Source organism: Arachis hypogaea, chromosome 13, assembly GCF_003086295.3.
Source record: "Arachis hypogaea cultivar Tifrunner chromosome 13, arahy.Tifrunner.gnm2.J5K5, whole genome shotgun sequence".
Lineage (NCBI taxonomy): Eukaryota > Viridiplantae > Streptophyta > Magnoliopsida > Fabales > Fabaceae > Arachis > Arachis hypogaea.
The window spans coordinates 109186785-109205919 of NC_092048.1; the positions used below are offsets into that span (position 1 = coordinate 109186785).

Genomic DNA, 19135 nt, shown 5'->3' on the forward strand with positions numbered 1-19135 from the left:
GAAATAGCAGAAAGAAGGGGGTGCATGGAGTAACTAATTAACAACGTAACAGTATTCTATTACTTATAGTACGTAGAAATTAGAGGGACTAGGTATAGTAGTAGATAGTAGAAGGAGTAGTAAATCTGATGGAGGGTCATTTTAGAGTTAGATGGAGTAGTTGTGGGTCCCGTCCCATCTGGTTGTGGATTATATATTCCGGCTCTGATCTGTACTTTCCCTCTCTTGTTTTTAAGGAGAGTTAGAAAGAAGATCCAATCGCGATCCAGGTATTATATTACACATTCATTAATGCAATGGGTCACCATTCGTGCTGCAACCAACAGAAGGTTAAGAGAGGCCTTTGGTCCCCTGAGGAAGACGAGAAACTCATTCGTTACATTACCACTCATGGCTATGGCTGTTGGAGTGAAGTCCCTGAGAAAGCTGGTACATCCATTATCGATTACTATATATTCTTTTCTTTTCATTTCGTTTCAATATGTATTAATTGCATGATCTATCAGGGCTTCAAAGGTGTGGAAAGAGTTGTAGGCTGAGATGGATTAATTATTTGAGGCCTGATATTAGAAGAGGCAGGTTTACACCAGAGGAGGAGAAGTTAATCATAAGTCTCCATGGTGTCGTAGGCAATAGGTAATTTGAATTCTTCTCATCACTCTTTTCGTTCTAAGATTTTGATTCTTGTTATTTTTTTGTTGAATTTGTGAAACAATAATAATGCACGCAGATGGGCGCACATTGCAAGCCACTTACCTGGTAGAACTGACAATGAAATAAAGAACTACTGGAATTCGTGGATCAAGAAGAAGATAAGAAAGCCTTCTTCAGCGGCAACAAATAATGCATCTTCACAAACTAGTGTGGATCATTCTTCTCACTTCAGCTATAATAATTATACTAATTCCAATCAACTACTAGATCTTCATCAAGATAATCTAACACCAAAGCAACCACTTCATCAAGAATCCTTGTTCTCTTCAACATACCCACTATTTATGTTTGACACTAGTTCACTAGATGGGACCACAACAGACAACAGTTTACGAGTTGATCAAATATTCCAAGATGCTAATGTTGGTTTGAGTTCTGAAACATGGAACTTGAGCCACCACCAGAACCCAGTTCAAGCACTTGCTGCTCCTCCATCAACAACTTTCGCAGTTGCTGTGGGATTGGACACAACCAATTATCTGCCGCCATTGATAGAGAACGTGGAGAGCATGGTACCGGTTGAGGTGCAATCTTGTAGCATGGAGGAGGTAGGAGATGGTGCTCTAGACTGCTTGCAATTGCAGAGGCAACAAGATCAGTTGAATGCATGGGTTGAATCCACACACCAACAATGTCCTAACTTTCTCTTTTGGGACAATGTTGAAGGCCCAATTGGTGGGGAACAAGAACTTGCACCAAACTCTTCATCAAATAAAACTAGTGCTCTTTCTCAATTTCCTTTGTGAGAGAAGATTCTGATGTGTCCCTACATGCATACTCTCTTTTTTCCTTTTTTCTAAATGACTTCTCTAACTTGGGTGAAATTCCAGGCCAGGCTTTCTGAAACTTTGCAGAGATTGCTCCCTTTTTTCTTTCTTTGATTTTTGATTGCTGATTTGTAAAGATTGTGGAACGCGAGTGAACGAGTGAGTGAATATGATATATGTATACATTATATTTACAAAATGTGTGTAATTTTATTATTATTGGGGTGTTTTTTAGTGGGAAAAGGGAAAAATGATGGAAATAATAAAGGCTATTATTGCAAGTATAGCTAGCAGCAAAGTTTGATTTTGAATGGGGGATTATAAAGCAAAGCAGCTTCAATTTGCAATATATTTGACTGTACAAAAGGAGGTTTTTGAATGATGAGAATGATAATAATGGATACATTATTGTATTATTATATATGTTCCATTTATGTATGTATGCATGTGTGTATGTTTTTAACTTTTTATTAATCAGCTATAGCTAGTTTGATTTTGAAGATATTTGACTATGTATATATGCATGCGGTGGTTTTAATTTGAATGATGATGATGATGATGTTTTAATTTTGCTTATATACATAGATATATGTATCTCCATTCTCCAACAACCACGGTGCCTTGTAAAAAGAAAAGACCAAAATAAAAAGTGAAAAAGCATTGACTTATCTCACATGCATGTCTCCCAACCAACCCCCAAAAACACCAAACGCAAAAGCGAGAGAGAAAAGAGATTCTCTTCTTCTCGCCATGCTAAGGCTGGAGACGAATTGCTCTCGCCATTGCTACGTTAATTCTCTTAAACCCTTCCCCTTCAACACATCTTTGTTCTTCTTCAGTGGTGCCATTTTTTTTTCATCCCATGTATCCCCACAAAATTTTCACTCCGTTTATACTAAATCCTAAAAGTAGTTTTCCAAATTTAGTTCGTACATTAATTTAATCTCTGAAATTTCAAGTGCACTAATTTAAACTTTTAGATTGAACTTTAGGTGATATACTAGTCTTTCAACTTATTTTTAACGTGAGTCAACAGCCAGATTGTTGATGTGTCACCACTACTATCACATGCACGTGGCATCATCACTCACCCCACATTATTATTATCATCTTCTTTTTCATCCCTATTTCGATCTGTGTCTCCCTCTTCTTTTCCCATCTTCCACCACTTTTTTCTCCATTTTTCTTTCCCTCACCTTTCCACCTTCTATCACTTTCTGCTGCAAGTTTTTTTGCCACCATACTACTCCCTTTGATATCCTCCCCTCTTCCTCCACTTTCACCGTCACAGCACTTGCCACACTCAAGCTGAAAATCTCAACACACACTAACAGAAATCATAGATAGAAAAACCTAAATGCAACTCCACATTCCAAAAAAATCATCTAAATTCTCACATTGTTACACCCAATGAAATCACACCTCAATGAAGAAGCTAAATCCACAAAACAAAATCAAAGGTTTTAGAATCCTGGTACAAATTCACAATAAAAAAGAAAAAAGAGAATGAATGAAATTGAAGTGATGGAGTGAGTGTTTGAAAAATCTTGAAAGAGAGAGAGTGTCCCGAATGATGAGGTGGTAATCGACGGCTACGGCGATGAATCGAGCATCGGGAGAAAAACAATAAGGACTCATTTGCTTGTAAGATTAAATGAACTTATAAGACCCAAAATTTTTGAAAAATCTTATTTTGAGCTAATTCAATTTATTTATTTGTTAAAAACTTTATTTTCAGAAATTATTTTATTAAAAAATAATTAAATCAAGTTTTGATGATTAAAATAGAAATTTTACTTAATTTTATAATTATTGAATAATTTTCTATATTTAAATTATAAAGTTTAGTAGTTGTAAAAGAATAAGAATTTTATATGATTTAGTTTAAATAATTGAGATTTTAGAATTTAATATTTTAATTTTTATAAGCAAAGAAAATTAATTATATTATCTCTAATTTTAAATTAAAATACTTGATTAAAAGACAATTAACAAATTGATAATTAAATAATATTTTTTTAAAGTAATTTTGAGAAATTAAATTACATTTCAAAATTAATACAATATAACCTAATTTGATTTAAAATTAACAAAACCCTAATTTTTATATAACCCTAACCCTAAAACACACATATTTTTTCATCACCCAAAGAAACCCTAGCCGCCCCTCATTTAGAAAAGAAAGAAAGAAAACAGAGATAGAGAAGAAAAGAAGAAAGGGGGACGCACCGGTGCTAGTGGGCCCCACCGTCGTAGCCAAGCTGCTTGCCACCATTGTCGCTGGTGTTGACGCGGAGGAAAGAGCCAAAGGAGAGGAAGAATAGCGCTATTCCGCCGTTCCTCGTTGCAATTGAAGCTCATCGCCGTTGCTGTTGCTATCCGCACTGTCGTCATCATCAAGGGAAGCCACCATCGTCGTCTTCATCGTGGACCTCCACCGTCGCTGCCAACTTCCTCCGCCGTCGTGCTTGGTCACGAATGGGAGAGGGAGAAGCAGTCTCTGTCACCGGAAAACAGCGCTGTCGTTGCCAAGATCCACTGCCGATAAGGGTTTTACTTCTGGTTTCCGTTATTTTGAATTCCGGAAATATTATCGTTACTGCATGGTTGTTACAGTTGCTGTCACCGAGCTTCTGGTCGTCGTTGTTGCTTGGGATAGATGTTAGAGTTGCTACCGAATTCGTTCAGAGGTTGCTACTACGTTGTTCTTTTGTTGCAGTAAGTATCTCTATTTCGGAACCCTCGCCGTTAGCATTCTATTGTATGTTATTAAGGATTTTGCAAAATTGATGATTTAGGATTGAGTTATCGAGGTTTCATATTGCAATTAAAGTTGTTTCTGTTGTTGCGGAAGTAAGCGAAGCTGTGGATGTAGCCGATGCTATTGCGGACTGAGGGGAAAAAGGGACTTATCGTGTTAGAATTGCTGCGGGCTTGATTCCGCTTGCTCTGGGATGTGGTTGAGATAGAATGATTATGATGATGAGGGGTGATGTTGATTGATTATGAGGATTGTGATTGAGGATAAGCATGACAATGAGACTAAGTCTAATAAGGTACACCTGCCTGGGTAGATGCAGTGGAGTGATTTCGCTTGCTCCAGGACGTGGTGAAACGTATTTTCCTGGGTAGATGTAGTGGAGTGATTCCACTTGTTCTGGGTTATAGTTTAAGATCCTGGAATAGACGCAAGGATTGTGGTTATGTCCCGCTTGCCCCCAGTTGATATTTGATCTTTTAAGGTAGATGCAAGGATTATGGTTTTGTCCAGCTTGCTCCCAGTTGGAATGTTGACCATACGTCGTAAGTTGTGGAGGACACTTATACATTTCCAGATGTTCCTCTATGAAGATGTAAAATTCCTCTTGGTAGATGCACGCATGTAGGGACTATCTAGGGTTCGCTACTGGACATGTGGGTTGGCTGTATAATCGATAGATGAGCTCATTAGCCATAGGACAGGCATGCATCATTTGCATTTATGTGTATTGTTTGGGTGTGAATCTTATTCTTAGTTTGCTTAACTGAGTAATTATATCTATCCGTTATTTGATCTAATTGCTCTATCTGTACTCTCTATTTGTGTATGTTTTACATTGTTTTGTCTGTGTTTGACAACTGAGAGATTCTTCATGATGGCGACGGTGACGCTGAGGGTTATTTCTGATATGTGGTGATGGAGGTTGAGGCAGGATGGACTAGGCACTATCTTATTACTCTAATTTAGGTATTAGTTGGATATGAGTGAGCGATGTATGTTGGATAGGAAGCCCTTAGGCACGTCGTTGGTAGTTTCATTTCTTTAAACTATTCACTTTACTGATTTGTAAACTAAAGAAGTTTTCTTTACGAATTTTCAAAATAAGTTTTTTCACAAAGCTTTTCCAAAAGGTTATTTCAAGGATAAACTGTTTTATAATGAAATTAATTCTATTTGGAAGTATTGCTTTGCTTTGATGGTATTTTCTTCCCTACTGAGAACCTGCGAGGATAATGTTCTCACCCCCTACATATTTTTCTTTTTAGTATAGGTTCAGGAAGCTTTGGCGCGAAGCCGTGACCAATGTATAAAGCTTTATTTATATATGTGTTGTATTTTTCAGTTGTTGTTTTAGTTGAGATTTTACCCATTCGCCATTTGTTATTTTGAGTTTTTAGAGGGATAGGACTTGTAGTTTGAGGATGGAATGGATAACAATATATATGTATTATATTATGTGATTATACTGATGTGTTTACATGGTTAAAAGAAAAAGACTTTTTGTTTTCATAGTTAAATATTTGGTTTATATTCGTGAATGCTCAATATTAAATAAATATAGTATGAAATTAAAGGAGTAGAGATAGGTAATGCCAGGACTTTTAGTGTGATCACGAGGTGTTAAAAGTTAGGATGTTACAGAACTTCATAGATTTGCCAATAAGGAATAACAAGAAACCAACTATTTGATAAGGGGATAGAGATAGTGGTAGTGCAATTCTGAAAGTGGAACTGTACCAATTGATTACGATAGAAACTCATAGAAGAACACTAGATCTGGATTCTGGAACTTCCAAGTACTGTGGCAGTAAAAGTGGAGGAAGAGAGGAGGAGATCAGAGGGGATAGTATGGTGGTAGAGGGACTTGCAACAAGAAGTGGTGGAGGGCGGGAAGGAGAGGAAGAGGTAGTGGAGGGTAGGGGAAGAAGAGGGAGATAGGGATGAGAAAGAGGATGAAGATGATGATGTGGGGTGACTGATAATACCACGTGACAGTAGTGGTGCCACATCAGTAGTCCAGCTGTTGACTCACTGATGCACCACTATTTCGTGGTACATTTTGTACTTAATTGAGTGGATTTTATCCACTAAACTCACACTTGTTCATATAATTCGCATGTTTTACATTTTCCTTCCTAACTTTGTACTATGATTGAAAACATGTTTCTTTGGTCTTAATTTAGCTAATTTTAATCCTCTCTTATTACCATTCAATGCCATGATATGTGTGTTAAGTGTTTTCAGAGATTACATGGCAGGAATGGCTTAGAGGATGGAAAGGAAGCATGCAAAAGTGGAAGGAAAACAAGAAGTTGAAGGAATTCCTAAGCTGTCTGAAGAACTGAAGATTGACGGTTTAGAATTCAGAATAAATTCCCGTTGTAAGTATAGTTTCTAAACCGAGCAATCAACCTTTCTTACAAACGTTTTGGTTTTCACAAGTAACAAACCCCTTTAAAATTGATAACCAAAGTATTTAAACTTCGGGTCATCTTCTCAAGGAACTGCATGGAAGTATGTTCTTATTATTGGTTATGAAGATTGTAAATTGGGGTTTTGAAAGTAGGGAGCAAGTAATTTAAATTACAAATAAAATAAGTAAATGACTGTAAAATAAACTTTTAGTAAGGTATGAGAAATTGGAAGTCCTGTCCTAGTTATCCTTATCAATAGTGATGAGAATTGAGTCTTAATCTCACTTAGTTAGCCTTTACTAAAGCAAGGGAAGGTCAAGTGGATTGATTAGTCTGATCTTCAGGTTCTAGTCAATTCCTAAGAGAGGACTGGAATTATTGAAGTTCAATTCAATTAGCAAAGATAACAATTATTGATCACGTTGAGTTTGATAACTCCCGAGTTACTGATTTCTTAACCAAGACCAAAAGGGAAAAAGTAAATCTACTCAAATAAAAATATCTTCAGATTGGAGGTAACAGTAAAATAAATAAAAGAGAGCAATCATAAATTGAATTACCTCAAATAACATTAATTAAAAGAATAATCTATAACATAGAAAAGTTCACAATTTAAATTGAGAAAATAATTAATTAAAAGGAATGTTGAACCTGATAAAAAGGGGCAATCATGAAAGCGAGAAAAAAAATCCTAAATCCTAATCCTAAGAGAGAGAGAGGAGAGAACCTCTCTCTAAAAACTACATCTAAATCATGAAAAGTGAATAATTGGAGACTCCCCCTTTGACTGGATGCATTCCCTCACTTTATAACCTCTATTCTGTGCTTTCTGTACTTAGATCTGGGCCAAAAAGGGCTTCAAAAATCGCTGGAAGCATTTTCTATAATTTCTGGTGCATGGCCTCTGTCACGCGTCCGCGTGGGTCACGCGGTCGCGTCATCTGGAGTTTTCCTTATCACGCGTTCGCTTTGGTCATGCGTCCGCGTCATCTGCGTTCTGCTCAAGACGCGCGTTCGCGTCATTCACGCGTTCGTGTCGCGCTCTCTTCGCGCCAGGCATGCGGCCGCGTCACCCACGCGTTCGCGTCACTGCCAGTTTCTTCAAAAACTCCATTTTGTGCTTTTCTTCCATTTTTGTATGTTTCTTTTCCATTCTTTAAGTCATTCCCGCCTTTAGAATATCTGAAACTACTTAACAGACAAATCACGGCATCGAATGGTAATAAAGAGTAATTAAAATAATTATTTTTAAAGCATAGGAAACATGTATTTCACATATATCACATAATAAGGAAGGGAAAGTAAAACCATGCAATTAACATGAATAAGTGAGTGAAGGATTGAATAAATCACTTAAATTAGACACAAAATATATCATAAAATATGGGTTTATCAACCTCCCCACACTTAAACAATAGCATGTCCTCATGCTAAATCCAAGATAAAGAGTAAGGTTAAAGTTAAAGTGGTGGAATCTCATGCAATGCAATTTATTCTAAATGCAACTACTTAAATGAATCATGCAATTCTAATTGTCATTCACTTGTATATAAAACTCACATGTAGTTGAATTAATTCACATTCTCAAGGAATCATATATGCATAGCCAAACCTTAGATAATGTTAAAGCACTTTTACAATTGAGATGGGAAAGAAAAATATTGTACAAACTTGCAAGACAATTAACAATTTAAGCAGAGATATATGTTGATGAGCTATTGAACCCTCACTGGATTTTGTGTTTACTCTCTAGTCACTCAGTGTTTATTGGGTTAATCACTCTATTCTTCTTTTTATCCTTACTTTCTATAACTTTGTTTTTCATCTAACCAATCAACAATTACAGAATACAGACATACAAAAATCATGAGGTCTTTATTTAAGGTTGTAATGAGGCCAAGGTAAAGGTAAGGGTATATGTATAAGGCTAAGTGAGCTAATAAGTGAATCATTGATTAGTCTAAGATCTCACATAACATACATATTTTGTAATTGAAAGGTTTCTTTACCTATTTACCCAAATTTTCTCACTTTGTATTGCAAGCTCATATATTAACTTTAACTTTTGTCTCATGTGCATTGATTCCTTTATTTTGTAATTGGGGAATTTTTTGTATCCCCTTTATATATATATATAATGCACATGGTAATTTAATTGTTTTGATTTCACATGAGCATGCTTCTCAAAACTTTTATTTTGAAATGTCTTTTAACTTTCTACCTTTGTTTCTATAATCCATGTTCCCATAAGGTTCCCCACACTTAAACAATACACAATTTCTATATTAAACTAACCAAGGATTCAACTTGGGATTTTTATTTTGTTTTTTCTGCTTAAGGCTAGTATTGTGGTTTATAGAACAAGAGGGGATTAAAAGCTCAAGGGGGCTAACAAGGGTGATGTAAAAGGTAGGCTAATTTTGGGAGTGAGCTAGAATCAAACAATGGCCTCAATCACTTTTTTGGTATGTATCTATATTCTATAATTGGACATATAGATTAAAACAAAGTAAAGAACATCAGAATAAAAAAGAAGGGTGAAACACACAAGAATAAAATATTATGGTTTGAATGTAACCATACAATTAAGCTCAAAACTCACATGCTGTGTGTTTTTAGAGCTCAAAAATCATATCTCAGTTATATATGTCATGCAAGTGAAAAATTAAGAGTTCCCATTATTCTCAATGTAAACCTTAGGGTGGCTTTAAAGTTTTAGTGTTTCTCTTTGATGAAATGTTGTTAACTAACTAACATGTAATGCTATATATACAAGGTGTGGATTGTTTTTTATATTAAACTCTCTAGTTTACTTCCTTTATATTTTCAATTTAAACCAAACTATCATATACTAAAAGGGGAAACTATACTAATTAATCCACATATTCTATAACTAATAAGTTAGAATTGCAACTAAACTAACTGGCTAAAATATAAACTAAAGTGCAAAATGCAGAAATAGAGTAAAAATACATGAAAAGAGCAATGTATAAGTACTGAGAAATAAAAATAAAGATGAAAATACAGAAAAATAACAAAATAAAATAAAAAGAGTCTGTAATGGTTCACCAAGAAAAATATGCCAGAGATGGCGACCTCCCCACACTTAATATAAAGCATCGTCCTTGATGCTCACTCAAGCAGGGTGTGAAGGAGTGTCATCACTGGAATGATATGTGGCTGGAGTCTCTGCGGTGGTGGCCTGAGGGTCTGCCTGCTGCAGAGGAGGTGCTGACTATATAGAAACCTCTGGGTCTGCAGCCTGAATTTGATGCGGGGCCTCTTACTGTGGCGTAACCTGCTTCGGGCCTGCTTGCTCAGCCTCTCTCTGTGGATGGTCTCCGCCTCATGATCATCCGCCTCCTCATATGGCTCTGATGGTGTGTCAGGCTCGGAGGGGATGTCGCCGCCAGATCGTATCATCAGCTTTAGGTGCTCATAGCGTCGCCTGCTGCGACGCTCAGATCTCTCATATCGGCACCAGTTGCGGCGCTCCATCTGGTCTAGCTGCTGAAATAGGCAGTGCACGAGGTGATAAACTGGCTCTGAGGCAGGTGGAAGTACAGTGGTGGTAGCTGGGGTAGCAGTAGATGAAGAGGGGCCAGCTGAAGGTGTGGTTGTCTCATCAGGGGCAGTGAAGAATGGAAGTCTGTAGCCCAAAGCCAGAAAGTTCCTGCTGTGAGGGATAATCTTCTTGCATTCTGCAGCAGGTGGCTTCTCATCAGCATCCTCCCAAGGCACGTCAGCTCAACAGTCGAGCTGGGTAATCAGATATGGAAAGGGGAGAGTGCCTCTGACGTAGACCCTGGCCATGTAGTACCGGATGAATCGTGGCAGGTACAGGTCCTTACCCTCTATCACACACCAGAGGAGGGTGATCATAGCGGCAGGTAGCTCCGTCTCGTGAGTACTTGGCATAACAAAGTTGCTTAGGATCTGATGCCAGAGCCGAGCCTCATCATTTAAGTATATCCGCTTGATTCCCTTAGGCATGGTGGTGTTCTGACCCATGACCCATGGGACAGTCGGGTCAAGGGCTATCCTTGCCTTGACCGCATCCCAGTCAAACCTCATGAAGCGCATGTCCTCCTCAGCCTTTTGGTAACCATCGAACTGATCGGATTTAGGCTGAAGCTTCAGAATATCCTCAATGGCCTCTTCAGTGACCAGTATCTGCTTCCCTCTTAGGTTTACTGCATCTAGTGAAGTTTTAAAGTAATTGCAGTAAAACTCTCTTACCCAAGAAGCATTGACCTCTGTCAGGTTTCTCTCCAGGAAGAACCAGCCTCTTTGTTTGATTTGATCGGAGGTGTATTGCTGGAGTTCTTCTGGAATTTTCAGAGTCCGCTCTAGGTACAGGTTCCTGGAGGTTGCAAACACCGGATACTTCAACTCGCAGTATTTGTTTGCAAACTTAGTGGGATCAGTGGCAGGGAGTAGCTGGTCATCCTTCTCCTGCGGGGTAAAGTGTTTCTCCCGCCAGGAGTCATCATGCATGATGTCCAGGATGGACATAGAGGATTCTCCTCTTTTTCGTTTGCCAGTTGTTGCCTTTCCTTTTCCTTTTCTTTGAGTGTCAGACATCCTGAAAAATAGAAATCTATGAGATAATAAAAATAGGAAAACAAGTAGGCAAATAACAAAATAAGCACAAAGTGGCAAAGGAGTAGTAGAATAATTAAATGAGTTGAAGAATTGTGCATTTTGGATTGGTTCGGGAATAAAAAGTTGAGATGAGAAATTTCAATCCAAAAAGTAATAGAATTCATGTTAATTAGGAAAAACCATAAACATGCCTTGAGTTAAAAAGTAAAAGTGAAGAGTGAGTCAAAAAGCAGAGGGGGTTGTTAGAAAGGTAAAAGTGGTTTTAAATTGACAAAGAGGTTAGAAATAAAAAATCAGTGAGTTAGTAAAAAGAAAGTTAAGGTAAGCGGCATGATGATTGGTTTCTAAGTAACAAGAATTTCACAATTTGAAGCAACAGACAACTCATATTTAAGCAAGGAAATTAAGGTGTTGATGATTCATATAGATATACCAATAACAAAAATTTGAAATCAAATAATCAATAATGTGATTTATAAACCGGGAAAACAAAAGGAATAAGAATGCTGGCCCGTGCATTCATGAATTGGTTTGGTGAAAGCTAAAGAAAGCAAAATTAAAAATGCCAAAACCAAGACATGAATGAGAATCAAAACGATTTATAGAAAATTGGGCAGCATTCCGGCTAAAATTGGATGTTCCCAGAAAATAAACAGCAAGCAGAATAGTTCATATAAACTAAAATAAACTGCAAATAGATATAAATAATATGAACATAAAAGAGCAGTCGTAATAGCAGCATGAACAGTAAGAACATCATATGAACAATACTTAGATCACAGCAACAGCAGAATTGTGAAAATTATAAAACAAGTAGCAAGAACAGCGCAATTAAACAGGCCTAAATCTACTAACCACATCCTAGGCTACCTAACCACCTAGAATCCACTACAACATGCATATCTAACTAGCCTAAATGTAAACAGAAACAGAAAAAATTGCAATTGACTACGAATTGAAATAAGAGTGGCGTTCGGCGGAACCTGGTAGGCGTATGAACTAAGCTAAGGGACTGAGAGATGGCTGGGGGTGGTTGCGGTGGTGGCTGACGCGGCGGTGATGGCGGTAGGCACGGCGATGAACGGCTGTCCGGCGGCAGGGGTTGCTGTTTGGGGTAATGGGAGGGGTAGGTGTTAAGGGGGAAGGAAGGGAAGGGGTGAGGGTGTTGGTGGTGGGTGGAGCGGCGGTGATGGTGGCTTGGTGGCTGTGGCTGGGCGCGGCGGTGGCAGCGGTGGTGGAGGGAAGATGAGAAGAGAAAGAGAAGAAAGAGAGGAAAGGAAAAAGGGGGGTGGTGGTGTCGCGGTGAACGGCTTGGGGGTGGTCACGGTGGTGCGGCCGGTGGAGGTGGTTGGGGTGGCGAGGGGCAGAGAGGGGGGGGGGGGTTGCAGAGAAGAGGAAGAAGAAAGGGGTTGGGGGGGGGGGCGACAGGGTAAGGTTTCGCGTCACTGGGGGGTTAATGAATTTGAATCCACGCGATCGCGTCGGGCACGCGGTCGCGTGGCTGGGGTGGAATGGTAGTTGACGCGATCGCGTGGGTGACGCGATCGCATGGAATGGGTAAAAGGATGAATGACGCGATCGCGTGAGGCATGCGATCGCGTCGCTGGAAATTGTGCTAAACGTACAATTCCAGCGTCGTTTCAGCGCAACTCTTTGTCTCCACTGGGGTGTCATGATATCCGTGCGACGCGAACGCGTTGCTCACGCTATCGCGTGGCATGGGTATTGTGCAAGTGACGCGATCGCGTCAGGGATGAGACCGCGTGGGTCATTTTGTGCGAAACGCACAACAGCCGCACGATTCCTGCCAAACTTTCTGGGCGTTGGATCTTTACGCCGATCTCCAGATCACGCGGCCGCGTGAATGACGCGGATGCGTGGGAGGTGGTTTTCACAACTGACGCGGATGCGTGGGAGGTGGTTTTCACAACTGACGCGATCGCATGAGCAATGCGGTCGCGTCGCACGCCTTTTTTTTTAAACTTATATATATATGCAATTATGCAATTATGCAGTATGCAATGCTAATGAATAATATTCAGGTTCAATTGAAAAAGAATAAAAATAAATAACACGAAATAAAATTGAAAAAGAAACGACCATACCATGGTGGGTTGTCTCCCACCTAACACTTTTAGTTAAAGTCCTTAAGTTGGACATTGGATGAGCTTCCCGTTATGGTGGCTTATGCTTAAATTCATCCAGAAATCTCCATCAATGCTTGGAATGCCAACAGCCTCCGGGGTCCCAAACTAGGCATGTTAAGCTTCTGAGTAGCTTCAAACAGATTCTCAGGCTCCTGGGGTGACGAATGTCAGAATAGATTCCAGGATCCCAAACTTTGTTTTTAAATCCGCCTTCGTCTTGATCTATATTTTTCCATCCGGGCGGTTTAGAAATTAGATTCTCACCAAGATAACCAAACATTTTCCGAGATCCATTCGATTGAACATAATGCCAATCCGTGCACTTCGAGTTGGAGCGTGGAACCTTATTGAACCTTGTGCACCAGCTCTGAGTGCGAGCCATTTTCCTCTTACTCTTAAAGCCACAGAGAGCTCTAAGCTGGCCATCTGTTTCAAGCAAACCATATTCAAGTGGAAAAGTAAAGATAAAGGTTAAGGATTGTACCCACTTGAAGCTTGTATTAGGTGGTAATGGCCTTGGGATAGGTGTTTCCAGTGGTTCTGTAAGCTATACTCCCTTGTGATCTTCTGTGAATTCCTCCACTTCTTTGCAAACTTCTTTGCATGCATCTGTGTCCTGATCAAAATCTTTAATGTCTTCTTCATCACTTAAGTCATAAGCTGGAGGTTGTGAGAAATCTACCTCGACGTTATCTTCGTATTCACTTGGATAAGGTTCTTCAGGGTCAAGGAATTCAGTTGCGGATGTGAGTTCGTGACTAGGAGAACTTGAGGCAAGATCGTCACTGCCCATGGAATCAACTTCTTGGTCTGTTCCGTCCAATTTTTCACAAAGTATATGCTGTGGAGGTTGTGCACTGTCCTCCTTGACATCAATTTCAGATTTCTCAGCGAAATCCTTTATGGCTCTTTATTCCCACGGAGGTTCAGCATCTCCTAAATCTTTAACCACTTCTTCCACTACAACTATCATGGCTTCCTCTACTTGTTCCAGTACAAAGCCATGCTCCTTATTGTCCACCGGGGTCTCTAGTGTCTCCTTCATGCCACGCTCTTCTTTTGATTTCCCACATGCAGCTGTGGGAGTACTTTGAGTCCTCAGATGTTGGGAAGCTATTAAATTTACTACCTCAGTTACGACAGTAGTGAGTTCCAGTACGCTCTTTTCCATCTTTGCTTGCCCTTGAAGAAGAACACGCAGTCTGTTGTCCATAGGAGGTTGGGGTGGGTGTGAGGGTTCATTGGTTGGGAAGGGGGGTTCAGAACAAGAATGTGGCGGTTCTCGGGAGTAATTGGATTGGGATTGTGGTGGATAAGGGTCATACGGTGGTGAATGGTGAAAAGAAACTTGTGAGTATGGTGGTTCAAATCTACGTTGAGAGGATGGTCTATAAGCACAGGGTGGGGCTTGTTGGTAGTTACAAGGTGGTCCACCATATCTATCAGCTTGGCATGCATTGTAGAATGGTCTTTGTCCATGATATCTTGGAAGGGATAGTTGCCTAAAGGGGTGATCAGATCCTCTTGGCTCCATCCATCGTTGATTGCGTAGACCTTGATGCATATTCCTATTATAGCTCTCACTTCTTTCAACAATATTAGAACCAAACTCAAAGCGAGAGGGGTGATAATTCATAGTAGTTAATAAAAATAAAAGGAGAAAATAAATAAACAAACAAAAAGTAAATATTTACAATAACCAATAATAAGACACACGTTTGCAATTCCCCAGCAACGGCGCCATTTTGAAAAACTGAAGATTGACGGTTTAGAATTCAGAATAAATTCCCGTTGTAAGTATAGTTTCTAAACCGAGCAATCAACCTTTCTTACAAATATTTTGGTTGTCACAAGTAACAAACCCCTTTAAAATTGATAACCGAAGTATTTAAACCTCGGGTCGTCTTCTTAAGAAACTGTAGGGAAGTATGTTCTTATTATTGGTTATGAAGATTGTAAATTGGGGTTTTGAAAGTAGGGAGCAAGTAATTTAAATTGCAATTAAAATAAGTAAATGACTGTAAAATAAACTTTTGGTAAGGTATGAGAAATTGGAAGTCCTGTCCTAGTTATCCTTATCAATGGTGATGAGAATTGAGTCTTAATCCCACTTAGTTAGCCTTTACTAAAGCAAGGGAAGGTCAAGTGGATTGATTAGTCTGACCTTCAGGTTCTAGTCAATTCCTAAGAGAGGACTGGAATTATTGAAGTTCAATTCAATTAGCAAAGATAACAATTATCGATCACGTTGAGTTTGATAACTCCTGAGTTACTGATTTCTTAACCAAGACCAAAAGGGAAAAAGTAAATCTACTCAAATAAAAATATCTTCAGATTGGAGGTAACAGTAAAATAAATAAAAGAGAACAATCATAAACTGAATTACCTCAAATAACATTAATTAAAAGAATAATCTATAACATAGAAAAGTTCACAATTTAAATTGAGAAAATAATTAATTAAAAGGAATGTTGAACCTGATAGAAAGGGGCAATCATGAAAGCGAGAAAAAAAAATCCTAAATCCTAATCCTAAGAGAGAGAGAGGAGAGAACCTCTCTCTAAAAACTACATCTAAATCATGAAAAGTGAATAATTGGAGACTCCCCCTTTGACTGGATGCATTCCTCCACTTTATAACCTCTAATATGTGCTTTCTGTACTTGGATCTGGGTCAAAAAGGGCTTCAGAAATCGCTGGGAGCGTTTTCTGTAATTTCTGGTGCGTGGCCTTTGTCACGCGTCCGCGTGGGTCACGCGGTCGCGTCATCTGGAGTTTTCCTTATCACGCGTTCGCTTCGGTCATGCATTCACGTCATCTGCGTTCTGCTCAAGGCGCGCGTTCGCGTCATTCACGCGTTCGCGTCGTGCTCTCTTCGCGCCAGGCATGCGGCCGCGTCACCCACGCGTTCGCGTCGCTGCCAGTTTCTTCAAAAACTCCATTTTGTGCTTTCCTTTCATTTTTGTATGTCTCCTTTCCATTCTTTAAGTTATTCTTGCCTTTAGAATATCTGAAACTACTTAACACACAAATCACGACATCGAATGGTAATAAAGAGTAATTAAAATAATTATTTTTAAAGCATAGGAAACATGTATTTCACATATATCACATAATAAGGAAGGAAAAGTAAAACCATGCAATTAACATGAATAAGTGAGTGAAGGATTGAATAAATCACTTAAATTAGGCACAAAATATATCATAAAATATGTGTTTATCACTGTCTAGCCAGACCTCTTCGCACTTAACTGACCATAACTTGAGCTACAGAGATCCAAATGAGGCGGTTCTAGTTACGTTGGAAATCTAACATCTGGGGCTTCGCAACAATATATAATTTTTCATAGTTGCCACGCTGTTCACGTGGATTACGCGTACGCGTGACCTGGAGAAAATTCAATCCACGTGTACGCGTGGATGACGCGTACGCGTGACAGAGCGATGTGCTGGACGTATCAGAAATCGCTGGGGGCGATTTCTGGGCTGTTTTTGACCCAGATTTTGGCCCAGAAACGCAGACTAAAGCCAGGGGACAAGCAGAGACTCAATACACTTCTCATAATTCACAATTTTAGGTTTTAGATGTAGTTTCTAGAGAGAGAGGCTCTCTCCTCTCTCTAGGTTTTAGGATTTAGGATTTCTCTTAGGTTAGGTTTACTTCTTCTCCATTCCAGGTTCAATGTTCTTTTAATTTAGTTTCTCTTCTACTTTTATTTATTCTATTACTTTAGTTTGTTTATTTTCCCAATTTGGTTTATGAACTCCATGTTAGATTTGATTTCTTTATTTAATACAATTTGAGGTATTTCAGATTTATGGTTGCTTTCTTCAATTTATGTGATTGATGCTTTCAATATTTAGATTTCTCTCCTTTTGGCTTTGGTTGAGTAATTGGTGACACTTGAGTTATCAAACTCCGTTGTTGATTGATAATTGGAATTTGCTGGTTGATTTGGATCCCTCTAAAGCTAGTCTTTCCTTAGGAGTTGACTAGGACTTGAGGAATCAAATTGATTAGTCTACTTAACTTTCCTTTATTTAGTAAGGGTTAACTAAGTGGAAGTAATGAACAATTCTCATCACAATTGATAAGGATAAATAGGATAGGATTTCCAATTCTCATACCTTGCTAAGAGCTTTATTAGTTATTACTTTAATTCTTGCAATTTACTTTTCTTGATCCTTATTCAAAAACCCCAAAAAGATAATCTTCCATAACCAATAATAAATCACACCTCCCTGCAATTTCTTGAGAGATGACCCGAGGTTTGAATACTTCGGTTATCAATTTTATTAGGGGTTTGTTACTTGTGACAACCAAATTTTTGTACGAAAGGATTCTTTGTTGGTTTAGAAACTATACTTTCAACGAGACTTTATCTGTAAAATTTTTTACTAGCAGAAATCCGTTCGTCAAAATGGCGCCGTTGCTGGGGAATCGCAAACGTGTGCCTTATTATTGGTTATTGTAAATATTTGCTTTTTCATTTCTTTGTTAGTGTTTCTAGTTTTAGGAGTTTATTTTCATTAATTTTTATTAGTTTTTGTTATTAATTTTTTTTATTAGCTACTATGAATTCTCACCCTTGTCGCCATGAGTTTGGTTCCAATGTTGTTGTAGGGAATGGGCGCTATAATGCAAACATGCATCAAGGTTGGAATAATCAAAGATGGGAGGAGCCACGAGGATTTGATCAACCCTTTCGGCAACAACCCCCTCCAATGCACTATAACAAACAACCATTCTATGATGCATACCAAGACAATAGTTATGGTGGACCTTCTCGTGACAACTAACCTCCACCAAATTACTATGGTCAAGAGCCATTCCAGGGTGCATACCAAGATGATGAATATGGTGGACCCCCTTGTGGTTACTAACAAGCCCCACCATATGCCTATGAACTCCCTCCTCAACATAACTTTGAACCACCACACTCACAAGTCCCTTTTCACCATTCACCTCCATATGACCCTAACCCTTATCCACCATATCAACCACCCTATGAGCCTTATGAGCCGTACATAGATCTATCCCAATTCCAACTCAACTACTCCCAAGAACCACCACCTCCATATATACCATGTCCATATCCATCAACCCAAGAGCCATATGATCCTAATCATGTTACTCAAGCTGGACAAGAATCAAGGGATCGTCTCAAGGAAGCAATGGATCAACTTCAAGCAACCATCTGTCAAAAGTTTGGCCCAAGAGACTCATGCAATGAACAAAGCATTCCCACAGATGAGTGTGTTGAGCAACAAGTGGAAAAGATGGAGAGTGTTGAACCGCCACATAATGATCTCTCCATCCCATCACCACCTAATTTGATACGAAAATTGTTGTCGATCTAGATTTTCTTCTTAAAGAAAGGAATTACTTTGTTGTAAGCATAGCTCCAAACCAATAAACAACTCTCACATCAAATTAAAATATGGTTTTGTCACAAGTACAAACCCCAATAAGAATTAACCGAAGTATTTAGACTCCGGATCGTCTCACGAGGATAGCAATGAAATGGTCAATTATTGGCTATGAGAATGCAAGGGGGGTTTGATTAATAAGAGGGCAAGAAATTAAATGAGCAAGAATTTAAATGACAAAATGCGTAAATCAAGCAAGTAATTAAAGGAAGCAATATAAAGGACTCTTGGCTAAAACTTAGATAATTGAGATCACTATCATTTTCAACAATTCAAATATTGATAATTATGCGGCACC

The 19135-nt window shown here is 38.8% G+C and overlaps 1 protein-coding gene across 1 annotated transcript; it reads left to right on the forward strand.

Annotated features, from left to right (window-relative positions):
* The first annotated feature begins 220 nt into the window (after positions 1–220).
* Positions 221–1900, forward strand: LOC112732613 (uncharacterized). Its single transcript, XM_025781377.3, has 3 exons — positions 221–429; positions 507–636; positions 731–1900. Exons 1-3 carry the CDS (start codon positions 297–299, stop codon positions 1458–1460), a joined length of 993 nt encoding a protein of 330 aa, XP_025637162.1. The 5' UTR covers positions 221–296; the 3' UTR covers positions 1461–1900.
* The last annotated feature ends 17235 nt before the right edge of the window (positions 1901–19135 follow it).

Bases quoted from the DNA above. Each gene is read 5' to 3' on its own strand.
- LOC112732613 (XM_025781377.3), top strand. From the start codon at position 297: ATGGGTCACCATTCGTGCTGCAACCAACAGAAGGTTAAGAGAGGCCTT. The intron at 430-506 runs GTACATCCATTA...ATGATCTATCAG, and splicing joins TGAAGTCCCTGAGAAAGCTG to GGCTTCAAAGGTGTGGAAAG. The intron at 637-730 runs GTAATTTGAATT...TAATGCACGCAG, and splicing joins CATGGTGTCGTAGGCAATAG to ATGGGCGCACATTGCAAGCC.